The sequence below is a fragment of the Alosa pseudoharengus genome, unplaced genomic scaffold (genome assembly GCF_046254945.1).
Source record: "Alosa pseudoharengus isolate Yale_2024_CS ecotype anadromous, Long Island Sound unplaced genomic scaffold, YU_APseudo_1.1 YU_APseudo_1.1_scf_17, whole genome shotgun sequence".
Lineage (NCBI taxonomy): Eukaryota > Metazoa > Chordata > Actinopteri > Clupeiformes > Clupeidae > Alosa > Alosa pseudoharengus.
In genome coordinates this window covers 20,955,343-20,976,475 of record NW_027468640.1, presented here as the reverse complement: position 1 = coordinate 20,976,475, position 21,133 = coordinate 20,955,343, and the positions used below count along the sequence as shown (strand labels likewise).

The 21,133-nt window shown below is 44.0% G+C and overlaps 1 protein-coding gene across 1 annotated transcript in view; it reads left to right on the top strand.

Moving 5' to 3' along the window:
• The window catches only part of gal3st3 (galactose-3-O-sulfotransferase 3), a 44,630-nt gene extending 37,387 nt beyond the window's left edge, over positions 1-7,243 (top strand). Inside the window, exons 2-4 of the mRNA XM_076288897.1 lie at positions 2,613-2,743; positions 5,968-7,034; positions 7,107-7,243. Of these exons, the coding sequence (XP_076145012.1) occupies positions 2,661-2,743; positions 5,968-7,034; positions 7,107-7,207 (1,251 nt within the window). The 5' untranslated portion in view covers positions 2,613-2,660 and the 3' untranslated portion in view covers positions 7,208-7,243. The remainder of the gene's footprint in view (positions 1-2,612; positions 2,744-5,967; positions 7,035-7,106) is intronic.
• The last annotated feature ends 13,890 nt before the right edge of the window (positions 7,244-21,133 follow it).

Below are 21,133 nucleotides of genomic sequence, written 5' to 3'. Positions count from 1 at the left end.
TGTTAAGGGACAGCCTGCCCCCACTTTGTTTGTTTCCAGTTTTCGGAGCCTGGGCTGCCTACAGTGATCAGATTTTGTACAGTGTACTCATGGAATGGGCAGCTAGCGGGTTGTGAGGAGATGATTGCTGAATGTGACATACACACACACACACATGCATACACACACACACTACTGCCCAGATTTAAGGTATAGTGGCTTGCTAAAGTATTTTAGCCAACTGCAAATCACCAATTTACTCGTTGAAAAAAGATACACATATTTTCCCATTCAGTAATTTCACCGTAAACATTTGTTATTTAGAGAACTTTTAAAGGCTAACTAAAAATAAATAAATGGAAAAAAACACAATTCCTCCTCGTAAAATGTATGACGTGGATATTTTACGCAATTGTCTGTCTTAATTTGCCACCCTCCAATAAAGTTCAGTTTTATAGATGGCCCTTATGATTGTAGACTCCTACACAAGCAACTCTCAGTAGCACAAGTAACAGACAGTGAACTGTATATTTTAAGGGGCAATTGCTTGACTATGTTGACCCTTCTCCTTTGTAAATATGTTCTTCTGACCTGGTTTAGGCGTCACCGTTTACTATAAAGCATCTGGATAATGTGATGCAACTCCTTTAGGCTACCCACTGTCATCTGGGTCCACTGCTGCTCAGTGCTGGACTTATAAAAGCTCTTGGAACATTTTCTTATAGTTTCAGGAAGATATTCCTGTATTTTCCTGACTATTATTTGAATTACTTTGTCTCTTCAGTCTTCAGTTTTTTTGTCCAGAAAGTGTTGTCTTTCATTATTACAGTAATTAGTAGCACCACAATCAGTTACCCAGATAGCAAGGGGCTGGCGGACCACTGGGGGCATAGCTGGCGGTCTACTGGCATTTTGCTCATCGGTTCTCTGGCGGTCCGCTGGCGGGTTGCAGACAAATTGCCCAATATTTTGCCACTATTGGTCTAAAATCTTTTTCATTTGTTCAATTATACTCCATATATAATTTTAATAGCTTTTCTTAATATTCATGACAAGTTAAATTTAAAGAGATGGTGGTCCAACGGCGGAACACGTCACCGGCAGCATACCACCAGCAGTCCGCTATCTACCAATCTGATTTTAAGTATAAGTATATATACTCTTTTGAAATTTGGTCTGCATTTATCCCAATCTGTGAATTAGTGAAACACTCAGCACAGAACTCGAACCGGCAACCCTCCGGTTACAAGTCCGAAGCGCTAACCAGTAGGCCACGGCTGCCCACTACTTTTGCTATCTGGGTAAGAACAAATGGCACCTCTGAGCAGGGGTGCCCATATTTAAATCAACCCAACAGCAACTCAAACTGTGAATATTACAGTTTTTTACAATTGTTTACACACGTTTTCAAAACTCTGTGTCTATTTTTCAAAACTCCACACACAAAACCCACAACTGCTCACACAAAATGCAAAATGCCTCAAATCTCCAGCAAAATGACACACAACATTCAAAATGTCAAAAACACATGTTTAAAGCAAACAATCGCCTCACATTACAAACACTTTTGTCATAATATGACATTTTGGATACATCATATACACACTGTTGCTCAAAACCTAAAGCTCTTCTGTCTTAGGCTTTCTATATGTATTTCCATACAAGAGTGAAAGTTACGGTATCAACATTTTTACTGTGTATTTCAAAGAAGTTGAAATACACAGTAAAAATGCAAGCAATATTGAAACCAAAAATAGTGATTTTTCCCAAATAATTTGCTGAAGAATACAGTCACCACCAGATGTACATAGAGTTTTGAAAACACTGATTTTGTTTTTTTCTAAAGACAAGTGTGTGTGTGTGGGTGTGGGAGGGGGGGGTGTCGTGTACAGTATGTATTCATAGGCCTATAGACCCTTTCAACTGCAGAAACAAACATTTCTACAGCGTTCCTAAGGCATTTCTGGAGGCACAGAAAAATGTATTGAGCTAATGGTACTGTAACATGGGGACAAAGAAAAATAGAGTAAAAAGACACATTTTACATACAGTAAAGTCAACTTTTTGTAGAACATTACTGTAAGCTAAAGTCCGATTACTGTAATTTTCAAGTATCTGCATTGGTTCTGAATATTTCAACCGGAAATCCTCTAGGAGCAGATTGAAAGGGTCTATACCTATATAGAGAGTATATCTATTCATAGACCTATACTAAGGCAATGATTGGATGGTGTTCAGTAAAGTAAAGAGTGTTTGCACATGTGAAGAGAATGAGTGAAGCACTGGTGATTTAGTGTGGCATTTTGATGGGTTGTGTTTGAAGAACGAAATCAAGTTACTTCCTGTTAGATTTTTGTGTGTTAGGTAGAAAATTGTGTGTGGTGTTTTGCAAAATGTGTTTTAGTCAACTGAAAACTGAGTCAAACACTGAGAATTAGTGTATGGTTTTGCAGATTTGGTGTCGGGTTATGATGTTTGGAGGACATGTTTAGAAAATTGTGTGACAAGCAAAGATTTAGTGTGTAAGCAGTTGAAAAAAACTGTAATCATTAAAGCGGCCGTTCGAGTTTAGGAATGATCACCTCTAATCTCATGATCACCAGTGTAATTTTTCTGTGTTTGTGTTCTCTCAGGTACAGTGACACAGAGCCACAGCAAGAGAGAGAGAGAGAGAGAGAGAGATGTCTCAAAAGAAGATTTTCCTGGTTTTGGTGGCTGTCAGCACAGTCAGTCTGCTTCTTCACCGGGGAGGTCATCTTAACTGGTGAGTACAGTGAGTGTGTGTGTGTGTGTGTGTGTGTGTGTGTGTCTGTGTGTGTGTGTGTGTCTATGTGTTTGTCTGTGTGTGGTGTGTGTGTGTGTGTGTGTGTGTGTCTATGTGTTTGTCTGTGTGTGTGTGTGTGTGTGTGTCTATGTGTTTGTCTGTGTGGTGTGTGTGTGTGTGTCTATGTGTTTGTCTGTGTGTGGTGTGTGTGTGTGCGTGCAAGTGTGCACTGTGAAGTACTTGCATGTGTGTGAGTCTTCCATTGTCTCGCTGTGGTTTGCAAATGTTGCCTAGAATGATTGATTCTGTATGACCATCATTTAAATCAAACATGAGCATGATATAAATAATGATACATGATAAGATTAAGATTAAACACCTTAAACTTAAAACCTTTGTTGGCCTGAAATTCCACTGAGAATTCTTGCTTGAAAAGGTGGCACTTCAAGAGGCATTGGATTGTTGCCTAAGTATTATAAAATATAAAATATAAAAAAGGAAAGTTTGGCAGTGTAGAAGGGAAACATTATCAACAACAAGCCTCTCCTTTTCAACAAGAACCTCTCAGAATTCATATGTGTGTGTCAAAGTCAAAGTCTGCTTTATTGTCAATTTCTTCACATGTCAAGACATACAAAGAGATCGAAATTACGTTTCCCACTATCCCATGGTGGAGACAAGACATATTTTACCAATTAGGTCCACAGACAAACATAACATTAGTAAACAATATAAAAAGTAAATAAGAAGGCACATACAATGAAGAGCAGCAAAATTTGGGTTGAAATTGTGCATACAGTAGACAGTCAATATAATAGTGCAAAAGTCAGGCCAATAAATGGCTGAGGTAGTTCTGTTTGACCTAAGTATGCAAGTGGCATAGTGGTGCAAGTTATGTAAGAGCAGCAGAAGTGTGTTCAGAAGTGTTTTCAGGACAACAGGACAACAACAACAAGTTGCAAAGTGTGCAAGTGTACAAGTGGAGTAGTGCAAGTGGAGTAGTGCAAGGCAGCCATTGTGGGTCCAAAAGTCCAGGATGTTATGTGGCTGAGGGGGGAGAGAGTTCAGCATCCTAACAGCCTGGTGTATGAAGCTGTTGGTGAGTCTGGTGGTGTGGGAGCACAGGCTTCTATACCTCTTCCCAGAGGGCAGTGGATCAAACAAATTGTGAGCGGGGTGACTTGCATCACTCACAATTGTGGTCGCCTTGCAGGTGAGGTGGGAGGTGTAAATGTCCTTCAGGGAGGGGAGTGAAGCACCAATAATCCTTCCAGCTGTGTTCACTATGCGCTGCAGGGCTTTCCTGGTGCCTCGGTAGAATGTGGTCATGATGGCTGGTGGAGCACTTGCTCGCCTGAGTTTCCGCAGGAAGTATAGGCGGCGTTGAGCATTCTTCGCCAGTGATGCAGTGTTGGTGGTCCAGGAGAGGTCTTCACTGATGTGCACCCCCAGGGATTTGGTCCTGCTCACTCTCTCCACCACAGCACCGTCGATGGTCAGTGGAGGTTGTTGTCCCTGCACCACGTGGTCAGAAGGTCGACCTCCATCCTGTATTGAGTCTCGTCGCCCTTGGTGATGAGACCCACCAGAGTTGTGTCGTCAGCAAATTTCACTATGTGGTTGTTGCTGTAGGTTGCAGTGCAGTCATGTGTCAGCAGGGTGAAGAGCAGCGGACTGAGCACGCAGCCTTGGGGGGCCCCCGTGCTCAGTGTGATGCTGCTTGAGATATTGTTGCCAACACGTACTACTTGAGGCCTCTGACAGAGGAAGTCCAGTATCCAGTTGCAGAGGTAGGTACTGAGTCCCAGTTTGTCAAGTTTGCAGATGAGTTGTTGTGGTATTATGGTGTTGAATGCAGAACTGAAGTCTATAAACAGCAATCTCACATATGAGTCTCTTTTTTCCAGGTGGGTGAGGGCTGGGTGGAGGGCAGAGCAGATTGCATCCTCTGTGGACCGTTTGGCTCGGCATGCAAACTGGAAGGGGTCCAGGGTGGGGGGGAGAATGGATTTGACGTGTGACATGACAAGCCGCTCAAAGCACTTCATGATGATGGGTGTCAGTGCCTCGGGGCGGTAATCATTGAAGCAGGATGGAGCAGTTTTCTTCGGCACAGGTATAATGGTGGCAGCTTTGAAACATGATGGGATGATTGCTTGCTTCAGGGAAGTGTTAAAGATGTCTGTGAAGACATCCTTAAGCTCCTCAGCGCAGTCCTTCAGCGCACGACCTGGGATGTTGTCTGGGCCTGCTGCCTTACAGGTGTTGATAGCAGCAAGTGTCCTCTTCACGCTGTCGGCAGAGAGGCACAGGGGCTGCTCGTGTAGAGAGGGGAGGGGTCTTCTGTGGGCAAGTGCTGTTTTGTGCTTCAAAGCGAGCAAAGAAGCGGTTCAGATTGTTGAGCAGAGGGATGTTGCTCTCACAGCTCTGTGGCGCGGGCTTGTAGTCTGTGATGGCCTGAATGCCCTGCCATAGGCTTTGTGCGTTCCTGCTGTCTTTGAAGTGGGTGGTTATCTTGTAAGTGTATTCCTTTTTTGCTTCCTTGATGCCACGGGACAGGTTGGCTCTCGCTGTTCTCATGCCAGCTTCATCCCCAGCTCTGTAGGCTTTGTCTCTGGCCCTCAGCAGCCTGAGGACATCCCCTGTCAGCCATGGCTTCCAGTTAGCCCCAGTGATGATGTATTTTGTGTGGGTCACATCATCAATGCACTTGGTGATGTAAGAGGTTACAGTGTCTGTATACTCCTCTATGTCTGTCTGGTTGTTGTAAGTGGCTGCCTGCTTAAACATTTCCCAGTCTGTTGTGTCAAAGCAGTTTCGAAGAGCATCAGAGGCTCCCTCAGGCCACACTTTTACCTGCTTGCGAACCGGTTTGTTTGCTTTCACTCTTTGTCTGTATACGGGCATTAGCATAACAGTGATATGGTCAGAAAGTCCAATGTGGGGGAGGGGGGTGGCTTTGTATGCTCCTTTGTGTGTAGTGTAGACCAGGTCCAGGATGTTGTCTCGTCTTGTTGGAAAATCAACATGCTGGTGTAGCTTTGGAAGAACAGTTTTAAGATCTGCATGGTTAAAATCTCCAGCGTGTGTGTGTGTGTGTGTGTGTGTGTGTGATGGGGGAGTTGTGTGTGTTCATTCGTCATATTTGGATGCTGTCTAGTTTTAATCACTATTAGTCATTCAAAATAAATCAAATGTGTGTGTGTGTGTGTTTGTGTTTTTAGGACCATGTCGGCCTTCAGTTTGGGATGCTCCTCGCTTCCCCTGAGCTCGTGGCGTCTCACCAACGCCGGCGGCGGTCTCGGCCTCACGATGACAGCGCCTGGTAAGCCCAAGCACACCAGCGTGGCCTTCCTGAAGACGCACAAGACGGCCAGCAGCACGGTGCAGAACATCCTGTTCCGCTTCGCCGAGCGGCACAACCTGACCGTGGCGCTGCCCGTGCCCTCCTGCGGCCACCAGTTCTGCTACCCGCACATGTTCAGCGGCCGCTTCGTGCACCCGCACACGGTCCCGCCGGACATACTGACCAGCCACACGCGGCTCAACGTAGGCGAGATGCGGCGGCTCATGCCCAACGGCACGCGCTACGTGACCATCCTCCGTGAGCCGGCGGCCATGTTCGAGTCGCTCTTCAGCTACTACAACCAGCATTGCCAGAGCTTCCATCGTGTGCCCAACGGCTCGCTCGAGGAGTTCCTCCGCCATCCGACGCTCTACTACCGCGCCGAGGAAAAGGACTCCATGTACGCGCGCAACACGGTCGCCTTCGACCTTGGCGGCGACAAGGACCACCAGCCGGCGGGCGACGGCGAGTATGTTCAGGGGTTCGTCGCGCGCATGGAGTCGGTCTTCTCGCTGGTGATGATCGCCGAGCACTTCGACGAGTCGCTGGTGCTTCTGCGCCGGCTGCTCAACTGGGAGCCCGAGGACGTGCTGTACCTGAAGCTCAACATGCGCACGGAGGAGTCGCGCCTGACGCTGCACGGGCCGGCGCCGGCCCAGATCCGGGCGTGGAACTGGCTGGACAGCGCGCTCTACGACCACTTCAACGCCACGCTGTGGCGTCAGCTGGAGCAGCTGGGCCGGCCGTGCGTGGAGCGCGAGCTGCGGCTGATGCGCCGCGCGCAGGAGTCCCTGGTGCGCGAGTGCTTCGGCGAGGACACGCCGCCGCTGCGCTCCAGCACGCAGATACGCAACAAGGACCTGCGGCCGTGGCAGCCCAGCAGCAAGGTGGCCATCGTCGGCTACGACCTGCCGGTTAACGGCTCCGGGGCTGCCGCCACCACGGGCCAGGGGGGAGGAGGAGGTGGCGGAGGAGGAGGAGGAGGGCGCAGAGGGGAGTTAGGGGGAGGAGTCATAGCAAAAGACATGTGCGTGAAGATGGTCATGCCAGAGGTGCAGTACTCACGGCTGTTGCTAAGGTCACAGATGATACGATACCGGCGCACTCACCCACACTGACCCCCAGCTGCCCCCCCCCCCCCCTCCGCCCACACACACCCCGTGAGAAATTTACAAACACATAAATATAAACAAGTATAGAAAAGCACAGACCTCTGGTGAAGGCCTCCGAGGGACAGGCAGACCTCTCCTGGGATCACTCCGACATGGACCGGGAATCCCTCTCTGGGATCAAGCCCCCGATTTGAACTCTCAGTTATTCCTCCTTCAAGGGACAAGTGAAACAATTACCCAGAATTCCCTGCCTTCACCTCAAGAGGAAGCTGCTTCAAATACCTTGATTCCCCTAAAGATACTAAAACATGGAAAGATTCGCCCCCCCAGACAGTGACAGGGCAGAAAAGGTGTGAACATACGGTCATCCCATCATCCATCTACTCCAGAGATAGACAGCCGGCCCTTGTGCCAGCCAGTCTAGGACCACCATTCAGGCAATATAAAATGCAATGATTCCAAGCAATGTTTATTTTGAGTCACACTGGAATATGTCTGTGTGTGTGTGTGTGTGTGTGTGTGTGTGTCCGTCCAGGACAGTGAGTGTGTATGTGACAGAAAGAGAGAAATATGTAATTTGTTTACTAAAAAAAAGTGGCTTTACAAATAAGAGAGAGCTTTGTGTAGTGTGTGTGTGTGTGTGTGTGTTCTGAAGCACTAGTGAAAGTAACTAAGAGTACCAGTAAGAAACTCTGGTAGCTGTGGGAGAGCTGCGGTTCGTCTCGTCTCACCGAAGCCCTACTCGTGTGTCAGCCGCACCTGAATATTTCATCAGTCAATCTCCTGGGTCTCGCTCGCGTGCGCGCGCGCGCACACACACACACACATACACATACACACACACACACACACACACACACAGACACACACAGACACACACACACACAAAAACAAATATACGCACAAGCACATACATACACACAGACACACATGCTTACACTGGTAATTCTTCAGTCTACACTACAGTCCACTTTGTCCCTATGGACCAGGTTAAAGTCTTTTAACTGTGATCTCAAGCCTAAGATGTAGTTATTATTTGTAATTATTTATCCTAAAAGGTTTTGTGTACGTATGTGTATTTATTTTTGAGCAGCTTGACATCGTACACAGTGTGTGTGTGTGTGTGTGTGTGTGTGTGTGTGTGTGTGACCTTGAGTTCCAAGAGTGGGACTTAGGTTGCTCTCTCCCCAATCGGAAGCCTCCTACACTGTTGACATGGCAACATAAGAAAAGGTGCCATGCTCCTGGAGGACCCAGAACCTTTAGCATTTGAATATTTATTTCCCCCTCAGGCACTTCTCACACCATCTCGATTATCCCTGCCTCTGTAGTCAACGGCTAGGGTGTCGGTTTTAAACGTTCGTTCTTTGAACAATTATATCTAGTTTTGCGAAAGATGGTGGACAGACATTCATGCAGGACAATCAAGGGGGACATAGCTTCACTTAGCCTCACAAGGACACAGAAAACACTGTTAATCAATAATGATTTGATCATATATATTTACCAAGAATTCGGTTAGACTGTCAAAATGTCATGTATATGTTGCAACTTCAAATGTGACGTATTTTATTTTTCAAGAAGAAGAATGGTTGAAGGGGGAAGAATATAGTTTGCATTTTGCACTTAGAGCAATACTGTACATGGAGGGCGTGCTGTGTTTATTCCTTCACTCCTACTATCTCTCAGAAGCGGATATCCTGGACACCATACCAAATAAACTCCACACAGTACTTAGTATAGGTGTACATACATACGGCATTCCACAGCATACTACATGAAACACATAGGCCTATAGGTAAAAGTTTTAAAGGGATATTCCATCATTTGGGGAATTACACTCATTTTCCACCTCCTGAGTTAAACAATTGATTTTTACCTTTCTCCAGTTCATCCAGCTGTTTTCTGAGTCTGACGATACCATTTTAGCTCCAGCATAGCATAGATCATTGAATCTGATTAGACCATTAGCTTCTCGCCTGCTAGCATTTCCGATAATTTTTCTGTTTAAAACGTGTCTCCTCTCAAGTTAGAAAGTGTAATAAGACCAACAGAAGATTGGTAAAAGATTCAATGATCTATGCTAGGCTGGAGCTAAAACTGATATCGCCAGACTCAGAGAACGGCTGAATGAAATGGAGAATTTAATTATTTTTTTAATTGTTTAACTCAAGGGGAGGTGGAAAATGAGTGTAATTCCCCATATGGTTGAATATCCCTTTAAGGACACACAAAACACATACTGTACTGTACTTACCAAGGCTACTTGCTGGTGAAGGAACTCTGCTTTTTGAAGTTGGTGAAGGGAAAAGAAAATGAATTTGCTGCTTTAATATTGTTGTTTTCATGAGTAAGAGAAGGACCTCAAGGACTGAGCTCTGAATGGTGACCATCTGCGCTCATCTTCTGTGACTGGACCTAGAATTTTAACAGCAGCACCTGTCCGTGGACTGGTGAATTCCTTCCACCAAGTGATTGACAAAATGATGAGCCTTAGGCCTGTATGAAGTTGTCGTTTTTTAAATTATTATTATTATTGTATAAAAAAAGGAAAATGGTATGCCTGGTTGGAATCAAAAGTGCTCTTTAAATGTACATATTTATATATGGTACAGATGTGCTTTTCTGATTAGTTTGGGATTTGCTTCTTTGTATTGTTTTGTTTTAAAGAACGCACAGACTTGTTATCTTAGGTGTTTTAAGAAGAACCAATAAGTACATTCTTGAAATAGCGGGACAGTTTTTTTGTTTTTCATCTCATTATTCAATTTGGTCACTTTGGGCTGTTTGTTTTCTTTTTCTTTTCTGGACATTCTTGATAGGAGTTATTTAAATAAAACAATCTCGGAATGTTGCCATGGATGATGATGTGTATTGTCTGTCATGAGAATGAACACAGCAGCTCTGTTTTTTCTTATAGAAGGAAAGGAGACAGAAAGGACAGAGAGAAAGAGAGAGAGAACGATGGTGGGTGCGAGTTTGACATTATATTTTGACGACAGTGCATGCACACTGTGGCCAGAGCGAAGTCTGACGCACAAAGAGGATTAATTAAGAAAAGAGATTAATTAATAAAAGATAGATAGATAGATAGATAGATAGATAGATAGATAGATACAGTAGATCCGGAATTAACACTGGTTGCATGTGATCTCGCCCATTTCAGTGTCCCTACCTTGACATACATAGATTCCCGCTACCTAAATCACAGCCAAACTCGGGCCCGAAGCGTGTCTGAGAGTGAACAAAGGATACTGTCTCTTGTCCATGATCAGTGTGTCTCACTGTGATTTGTTGTGTATTTTCCTAATCTGCTCTTTTCTCTCGGCCCTCTTCCTTTGGTTTAATTTTTATACAGAACCACACATATATACACATACTATGGGTTTACACACACTGTACATGGAATTAAACATCAGTTCAAACGCACATACCTGTAGACACCCTGAGATAAACTTGTGTACTGTGAATTGTTGACACATATGCACTGACATGGATACACACAGACATACTGTACACTTGCAATTTTACATACGCACACACACTCTGTGACTCAAGCAGCTCAGCAGTCCACTCAAATCCTGGCTGACCCATTCCCCCCACACCTAACCTTAAGCCCCGCCGCAAGTCTTTCATAAGCAGATCGACTCGATAGGCGTATTTTCATTTTTTTCCCCCTAAAGGCAGCGGAATGGCCTGCTGCAGTTTTGGAGTGCTTCCCGGACAGGGATTAAAGAACCATGCCTGCTCCGCTGACTTGCTCAATTTCAATGGAGATTTGTAAGTTTAGTCCGTGGATGAGCTTTGCCTTTGCCATACTCAAAAAAAAGAAGAAAAGAAGAGGCTACTTTTTTTCTCTCTGTCCAGTGGTGATGGTGAGGTGTCCTTCATGGCTGTGCTGCTTCCTGTCGGAATGCTTTGGGACATACAATGTTTCCCAGTACTGTATGGGTCTTGGGCCCAAACCACATATGTGGTGCTTTTATGAAGAGAGAGTTACACTTTTGTTTTGTTTTTTTGTTGTTTTTTGGGAGGGGGCTTTATTTTGATTTATTATGATGGGATAGTGAGGAGAAGACTGACAGGAAGCAAGCGAGAGAGAGAGAAATAGGGTGGGGTTAGGAAATGGCCGAGGTCTGACGTGAACCTGGGTCACCGTGGGCACTTAAATCCAAATGGTACGGGCGCTGTAGCCAGTTGTGCCACAGCACCCCAAGAGAGTTGTACTCTTGATTGTTTGACATTTAACTCTTGCTCCTGATTTGTTGAAAACACAACACTACTATAAAATCAAGTGTTGTAGACACGTAGTGCTGTAGGTCTCTCTCAGGAACAGAATTTGGAACAGAACCAAAAGCAGTAAGCCGAATGAGAAAAGAGTCCAATCTTTGAGCAACAATACACACCTTCCTCAAAATAGATCCCTATCACCCATGCCTCTGAGACTACCATCAAATTAATAACCTAATTGAGTGTCTTTGGGGTTGAATTGCTTTGCTTTTGAAAAGCGCAGTGCTCTCTGCTCAAGGCAAGAAGAAGACAAATCTCCTTGTGAGAAATGTGATTGCGTTAAACAGCCAGCCCTTGTTATTCTAATCAGTCATGTCTGCCGCAGTGAGGTGCAGTAGATTGATGCTTAGTCTCTGATCTGTCCATTCCTCCCACTGTGATCTGTCTGCAAGACAAGACCCTGCTGACTCAAATACTGTGATGGATGTGTGTGTGTGTGTGTGCTGACTGTTCCTCAGACAGATCTGAACCTGACTCAGATAGACACAGCCAAGTTCGCTTTGTGTGTGTGTCTGTGTGTGTGTGTGTGAGTGAGTGCATGCGCACATGTGTTTGTGTTTCTGCTGTAAACATTATTGTTAGAGTGTTTGTGTGTGCCTCCGGTTTCCAGTGTGCTATTGTGTGTGTGTGTGTGTGTGTGTGTGAGAGAGAGAGAGAATCAAAGATACACTGTTGGCCCACAGGAGTGGAACAGCATGGGATAAAGCTCAACAATGCCATCGTCATTGTCAGCACATCTCTCATTTGACTGTTGCCATGGTGATGAGGTGAGGATGCGAGGATGATGCTTGCTGGCGTCTCTGTGATGTGTAAAGCTTCAGAAGCACCCAGCAAAGGCCTCGGCCAGGGATGATAAGGTGGCTGATTGAAAGGGAACACAAAGTAACACGCATCTCCTCCCGTGGGACACTGTGGTACACACACACACACACACTCAAAGAGAAACACATTCACACACAAAGACACACACACAGAGACTGAAATTAGGCACATATCACACATCACACATATCTACCAGCACATGACATATTACAGACATACGAGTCAGACATGAGACCATTATACTCATGCAAGTGTGTACTGTATGCACATAATAATTTATAATTGGCCATATTTGTGCACACTCACATTCATACTCACAACGCATCACTATTGCTCTGTGTAAAGTGGTCTTTATTCATGTCTGGCCATTCTCCAAAATGCTCACTTGTAGCTCCCTGAGAATGTACGGTAAATTGTACAATGTACAGAACACACACATAAGTGTGTGTGTGAGAGAGAGAGCCAGTTCTCATCTCACCACAATTATCACACACTCCAATAGACAGTGCTGTGTGTGTGTGTGTGTCTGGCTGGTAAAAAAAAAAAAAACTCCAGTGACTATACTCATATCTGCCCACACACTGTGAGAAAGAGGAAAAGGAGGCATAAAAAAGAGAGACAGGTCGTCATGCATCCACTGTTTTTCTTTTTTTATCTCACTCACTCTCAGCCTGACATATTAGCATATTAGCCATGTTACTCAGCCTGACATATTAGCATATTAGCCATGTTACTCAGCCTGACATATTAGCATATTAGCCATGTTACTCAGCCTGACATATTAGCATATTAGCCATGTTACTCAGCCTGACATATTAGCATATTAGCCATGTTACTCAGCCTGACATATTAGCATATTAGCCATGTTACTCAGCCTGACATATTAGCATATTAGCCATGTTACTCAGCCTGACATATTAGCATATTAGCCATGTTACTCAGCCTGACATATTAGCATATTAGCCATGTTACTCAGCCTGACATATTAGCATATTAGCCATGTTACTCAGCCTGACATATTAGCATATTAGCCATGTTACATCCCGACACATTAGCATATTAGCCATGTTACATCCTCATACATTAGCATAGCCATGTTAGCCTACATCCTGCAGAACTCAACCTAGAGAGCAAGAGCAGCTTGGCCTCATCAACAACGACATGTTTATTCTTTGGGATTGAAGTGTTTGGTGTTGTGACAGGAGGCTGTAGTTTCTCAGAAACTCTTCACCCACCTACAAAGAGACAGTGGGAAAGATGGAGAGAGAGATGGATGGGAAAGGGACAGTGAGAGAGAGAGAGAGAAAGGAAGAGAGGAAAGGGCTGGCGAGAGAGGGATAAAAAAGGAAGAAGATTTGGAAAGACTGAGTAATCCCTCTCACGGTGTCTTCCCTTTTGAAGAGCAAAATACACATAAATAAACATGCTCGCTCGATCTCTTTCTCTCTCTCTCTCTCTCTCTCTCTCTCTCTCTCTCTCTCTCTCTCTCTCTCTCTCTCTCTCTCTCTCTCTCTCTCTCTCTCTCTCTCTCTCTCTCTCTCTCTCTCTCTCTCTCTCTCTCTCTCTCTCTCTCTCTCTCTGTGTGTGTGTGCGTGTGTGCGTCAGTTACCATTAATACCATAATTTTTTAGGGACCACCTGGAACCAACCAACCAAACAAACAAACAAACAAACAAACAAACACACACACACACATACACACACACACACACACACACACACACACACACATGCACATGCATGCGTTAGATACCCTGGGTGCCAGCTGAACTTAGTCCCGCCCACAACATTTGAGGTTCGGGAAGTTCGGTCTGGCATTGCTCCGTTGTGGAGAAACTATGCTCGCCCCAAATCTGATGGACCAATCAAATCGGGCTTTACGATGATGGACAGGTGAGCAACCGCGCCTCGTCTATCACGTCATCTGAGCATGCTTGATTATGTTTGCAACAAAAACGCTGTGGCTAGAAGGAGACAGATAGCTTCTAAGACCCCATATGGAAAATGCATATTATTTTAATGAGTTTTTAATCACTGAAAACCATTATTTCTGAAAACTTTGCCCAAAGTTGAGATGTGGGGAAAACTCATGGTTTCACTTTCATCAAGGGAAAACAGTGTGTTGCATTGTGCATTCGTTTTTTCCTAGCCTACCCTTCGTACCCTACTAAGAAAACTCTTAGATTTTGCTAATGAGTGTTGTAGGAGATATTGACGGCACAATAACTATTACAAAAGACCAGAAAACTATGTTAAGGCATTTGTGGAGAAGAAGGATGGTTTGTGTGTTCTTCCTACATCTCACGGTAAGTTATTTCGTTGCTCTGATTGGTTAGGTCTATCCAATTGAGTGTAGAGGCATTCCCCCCCTGTATCGGTTGAAACACGCCCTATAATTACGTCCCAATGGAGCAGTATCAGACTCATATTCTGACTAGAATTGAGTATGGCTACGCCAGGCTACGCGTTAGAGGTCACTTTAGCACTTTAGATCTGCTAATCATCACACTGGTGATGATGATTTGATGATTAATCAAAGACAAACAAATCATAGCTCAGAGATATATTCATGCAGAAGACTGTGTATAAACATGAAGAGGGGTAATGACAGAGGGGTAATGGGGAGACTAGGCTTATTGAAAAGGCTTAGAGAGTGTGTGTGTGTGCTTGCATGTGTATGTTTGTGTGTGTGTGTGTGTGTGTGTGTGTGTGTGTGTGTGTGTGTGTGTGTGTGTATGTTCTGAGAGGGGTGGATGGAACCGTGTGGTACCGTAGGCAGTACAACATCATATGATCCCAGGCGGTGTGGGAGAGAGAGAGAGTGGGTACAGCACACATAAGGCTGGTCTACACGAAACCAACGGGTGTATGTTCTCTTACCGCTTTCACATCTTTTATGATACCGGCAAAGAAAAAACACGTGTGCACACACAAGAAGTGAAAGTTTGCAAATGCTTGTCACTGAGGCAGTACCCTTCTGAAGAACAATAATGTGTACCTTGATGGGTACAGATGGCTAGGGCAGGGCTGGACTGGGACAAAAATCAGCCCTGGCATTTTTGGTCCAGGCGGCCCACACGCACCATGATCGGCCAGACACATTCCGTGCAGACAGTTTTTTCTTTTTTTATTATTACTATTGATATTTGATATTGTATTGATATTATTGTTATTATTACTTTTTTGATTAATATTGTGGATCATATTGGCCTATTAGGGTCCAGGGGTGCTGTTAAACACACCATTTTAACGCAGTTTGGGAGGGACAGAAATACCATAACAGAGCAAGCAGGGCTCGTCTTCTGTCTAACTCAGCTAGGTGACATGAACATTGGCTACCTGCATATCACTTCACTGCTTGACAGTACCCTGCATCAGGGCTGGCTCTAAGCAGGGGCCAGGCTAAGCCCACGCAAGCATTGTGTCTTGAAGTCAAGAAGTCAACGTTTGGGGGGCGCTGTGGCACAACAGGCTACAGCGCTCATAAAGTGCCCACGGGGACCCAGGTTCGAATACGACCTGCGGTCATATCCCGGTCCCACCCCATCTCTCTCTCCCACTTACTTCCTGTCTCACTCTCCACTGTCCTATACAAATAAAGGCAAAAAGCCCAAAAATATACTTTAAAAAAAAGTCAACGTTTTTTTTTTTTCAGTTGTGCATCTGCGCAGTGTGCAGTCTCAAATCCAGCTTGGATGTAGATGAGTTGGTGTGGTAGCTGTGCACAGGGATGTGCAGTATTTCTGATACATGTATTTAAAATATGTATATGTATTTAAAATATGTATATGTTTTTAAAATATGTATTAAAACATGTCTGCTATTTTAGCCCACAATCAGTCGGATCCGTCAAATATTTGAATCTGGTCTGTCCGATTTGTTGTGTAGTTTGTTGTGTAGCCTCACGACACATGATTAAAACATATAATCAATTTTAATATATATATATATATATATACAGTATATATAATGTAGATGTGTGTGGAGTGTGGGCACACTGAGTAATTGGTAATTAGGTAACAATGGTTTACTCTTATTGCAATCAGATAATGTGAGAACAAAAAAGCTCACAGTATTTCAGTGATGGCTATTGCTGAAGCATCAGCTCTGGTGTGAAGCCCTGGTGTGAAGTACGCAAGTAAAGATGAGCAAGTTTACCTGAGTTCACAGAGCAAAGGACACCGATAAAGGCAACCATGCCACACAACCTCTATTGTGGTAAAAAATTAACCACAATGACATCAATAGATGGTAAGGTGTGTGTGTGTGTGTTTGTGTCTAAACAGAGAGGCTCTTCTGTAAACACACTGACCCTGTCTCTCACAGATGGACAGGGAGGGGTTCAGGTTACAGAATTGAAGGATAGAGAGAGAAGATAGAAAGAGAGAGAAGATAGAAAGAGAGAGAAGATAGAAAGAGAGAGAATAGTAAGAGAGTGTTTGTGTTTTCAGTGAGAAACGGTGAGAGCATGTGTGTGTGTGTGTGAGAGAGAGAGAGGGAGAGAGAGAGAGAACAGACTGATAGTTCTTTAGTGGCTGCTGTCACAGCTCCTTTGGGACGGGACCGTTTCCAAACCCATTGTCCATACACAACACACACACACACAGACCAAATATAAATACATTTCACTTACTGTTTTCCAAAATAATCAGTTGTAATCACAAAATACTATGCTAAATGATTATATAACTGACAGAGACAGGGAGTGTAGAGGGTGAGATGATCTTAGTTGAGTGAAGAAACCTGATTACAGAGATTTGCCAAAGAATTTATTGCATTTAATGTTGTAACACCATACAGAGTAGTCAATATTTATCGATTTGCCATTCAGATCAGAAATGGTTTGTCTGTTCCAGCACATCAGGCAAAAAACTGGTTTATTGATATTCTAATGTTTCCACGCTGATGCACCAGAGTGGCCCAAATAGAGAGTGTGGATGGGGTGTGTGTGTGTGTGGGGGGGGGGGGGGTGATGCCAGTTGGGCATGGATTGAAGGTGGCATGGGGTAAGGAAAGGAGCAAAAACTGACTTGTCTTGTTAAAAAGTGTCTTAGCTTCTAGGGTGTTTTGGTTTGAATATTGTTGGGTCTCAAACTATTTGAATATTGAATTTCCCCTAATTTATTTCAAAAAGTGAATCTTTCATATATATTCAAGAATAAGTTTCTCAAAATATTTCAATAAAGATGTTATAATACAGAAATGTCGGTTTCCTGAGTCTTTATTCTCTTAGTCTGGTTCAGTAAACACAAGACTGCTGACTTGGTCCAGAAGACACTCGTGCCCTTCTTAAAGGAAGGTAAGCCACATAAGCTAATTGCTGAAAGGGCAGGGTGTTCACAGAGTGCTGTATCAAAGCATATTCATGGAAAGTTGACTGAAAGGGGAAAGTGTGGTAGAAAAAGGTGTGCAAGCAAAGGATGACTGCAGCCTAGAGAGAATTGTCAAGCCGATTTTAGAACTTGAGGGAAACTTCACAAGGAGTGGACTGAGGCTGGAGCAGGCATGCAAACTCCTCACCTTTCGGCGAAATTCGCCGTTTTGAATCCAAAATGACTGACTTACGTGGTTTGTGCAGAACCGATGAGAAAATATTTAGGGGGGGGGGGGGGGGGTTCAACGTGAGCTGAGTTTACTATTGTGCAGACGCAAACACATCTTGGTGTTGCCAGAGCGCCATTAAAAATTTCAGCAACGAATGTTAGGCTGCGTTTACTAAACATCAGTGGAAGCTGGAGTCTGCATATGAGCTACAAGTGTTACATTCCTAGTGTCAAGCCAAGGTTAGAGCGTCTTACCTGGGCTAAGGAGAAAAAACAAGTTTTTTGAAAAGCTCCTATAACAAGAGCCCTATGCATTGTTTTTGTAAGGAGAATGAAGCCATACGGCTTCTATTATTCTATTAGGAGGTTTACCACTTACTCTGAGTTAACTTACCCAGGATTGTCACTAAACTACGTACTTGGAAAACTTTTAGAGACAACAGAAGAATTCGAATCAGAGCACCAGCTTTCTATCATTGTACTATGTCAAAAGCAACCTTAATTTTTGTTTGCCTTTCTAATGCCGTATTTTCACTTTCATGTCATCCATTTCACAATCTGCTAGACCAGGGTATTAGGCTACTAAGTCTGTCTGTTACGTGCAGTAAAGAGTTTTTAAAAAAAAAGTGAAGTAGAACTACTAGGCTACTCTGTATGTTGCTGTTTGTTGACATCGTATTATCATGTATGATCGCAAAACTTTTGATTCTTCTGTCGCCATCGGTTAACTTCATTCAACTGCGCTTGTGGTTGAATCAGCTGTGGGCACGTAAAATGCGTTGTAGGGGCGGTGACGAGCGCTGTTTACGTAATGAAGTGACAGCTTAGTACTGTAAATTCCATGCAATATGGCAAGGCAGAGCGTTTGCTGCCAGTGTGTGTGATTGTGTGTGTGGGTATGTGTGTGTGCATACATACTGTATGTGCATATAAGTGTATTTAGTATGCGTGTGTGTGTGTGTGTGTGTGTGTGTGTGTGTGTGTGTATGTGTCAGCGGCGGGTAACCTGACTCTGTCTCCCATTAAAGCTGAGGGCCTGTGGAGCCTGGCCTCCCAGAGGGAGGGTGAGGGACAGCTCTCCGAATTGGATTACCTCGTCTCAATGGGGCCGGCTATAAGCCCACTTCACACACACACGCGTGCGTGCACGCACACACACACATCACGCACACATACACACACACACACACATTCACATGCACAGACAAATACACACACAGACACACACACAAAGGCAGACAGACACATACACACACACACACACATGCACACACACACACACACACACACACACAAACTCACACACGTACACATTTAAACACATAGACACAGACACATGCATACACACAAAGACGATAATAGCAATCTGGCCTCATTAACCCGTAAGCGTATGCATGTGTCCCTGTCATTGTGCACTGGGTAATAGCCTCCTAGCACACACAATGCAAACCCTAAAGGAGGGAGAAACAGAGGAGCAGACTTACACTTAAGAGCAAGCTACATCACCTCCTGAGAGGAAAGGAGAGGAGGAGGAGAGGGAGGAGAAGAGAAAAGAGGAGAGAAGATAAGAGGAGAGAATGAGAGGTGGGGCCAAGAGAGGAGAACAGATGAAAAGAGAAGTAGGAGAGGAAAAGGAAAGAGGAAACGCAAAACAAGACAGGAGATGGGCAGGCTCGGACTGGCATTCTGTACAACCGGGCAAATGCCCGGTGGGCCGGTCCACATGTGGGCCGGTGACCTCCGGGAATTAAAAAAAAAAAAAAAGTGATTTAGCCTATTTGCGGCCCGTCATGTAGACCTAGGCTTAGCCTATAAATGCAGTTGCATCCATTTGGATTGGGGGGTGACAGGTCAATCATTTTGGCCTCTTCATGACAGGTTCAAGTGTGTGTTACGATCTAGCCCCCCTGCCCCACCCCTCAAGTGGATTTGTCCAAGCAGCCGCTTGGTTTGTGGGGAAATATAGCCTACGAGTCCATGCATGGTAGCCTAGGCTATATAAGTGCCCTCCGCTGGCTGGTGTTCACATCATCGCAGTTTAACCGTAAACAGCAATCAGAGGTGTCTAATTTTATTCCATAAATATATTGTTTACATAGACGTAAGTTGCACGCGCTACGAAGAGCTTCCATTTACTGCACCATGTAGACTACTGTAATGCGGTTTGTCTGTCAACATAAAAAAAACTCCGGGTACCTACAATTTTCGCACAACTTGGTGGAAAAGTGTAGCACAGGTTAAAGAAAACCTATTCATGTTTGGACTCAAAAGGAACTTCAAAGTATTTCCCATATAGTAGCCTTTTAGCTCACAACGACAGTGAAAGTGGAACTTGGAAAGTGGAAGTCTCTCCACCGAGTGTTACATTATGCACAATCAATCGCGAGTCGATGCACGTAAAAAGTATCAACAGGTAGGTTAGTAACGAAGGTAGCCTAATTTTGCAAAATGTGATGACGGCACACAAACTTGGGCAAAAACGTTTAGTATACACTTGTGGTGATAGCCTACAGTTAATGTGAATCGCTGACTATAACCAATGTAGAAGATTTGCACCAAATAGGCCTAAAGGATGTGGTTGTGTTTCTACAACATGTTGCCACAAATCATAATTTCTGTCACGATTTCTATGACGATCTCCATGCATGTTCAGTAGCCTATATTTTTCATTTAGTCAAGCAGTGACATGTGGTTTAATCAGTGTTGGGCAAGTTACTTCAAAATCGTAATATATTATGTATTACTTATTACTGTCATTTCAAAGTAATTCATTACTGTCTCTGAATTGTAAGGCATTACACTACTATTGTATTACTTTTAAGTTACTTTTACCAAATATGGATTTGGAATTCTAAATGCTGTTTATTATGCTCAATGCAGCTCATTGCACTTCTAATGGGCATCATGAGCCATCACTGCACCTATTGCATTCTACTGTTGTTAGCCTTAAGCCTAGCTCAGTCATTATGTTGTACCACATCACCCTCCATTAGAAGTGCAATGAGCTGCATTGAGCATAATAAACTGCATTTAGAATTCCAAATCCATATTTCCAGATATTTTGGTAAAAGTAACTTAAAAGTAATACAATAGTAGTGTAATGCCTTACAATTCAGAGACAGTAATATTATAATGTAATTAATTACTTTGAAATGACAGTAATAAGTAATACATAATATATTACGATTTTGAAGTAACTTGCCCAACACTGATTAAACCACATGTCACTGCTTGACTAAATGAAAAATATAGGCTACTGAACATGCATGGAGATCGT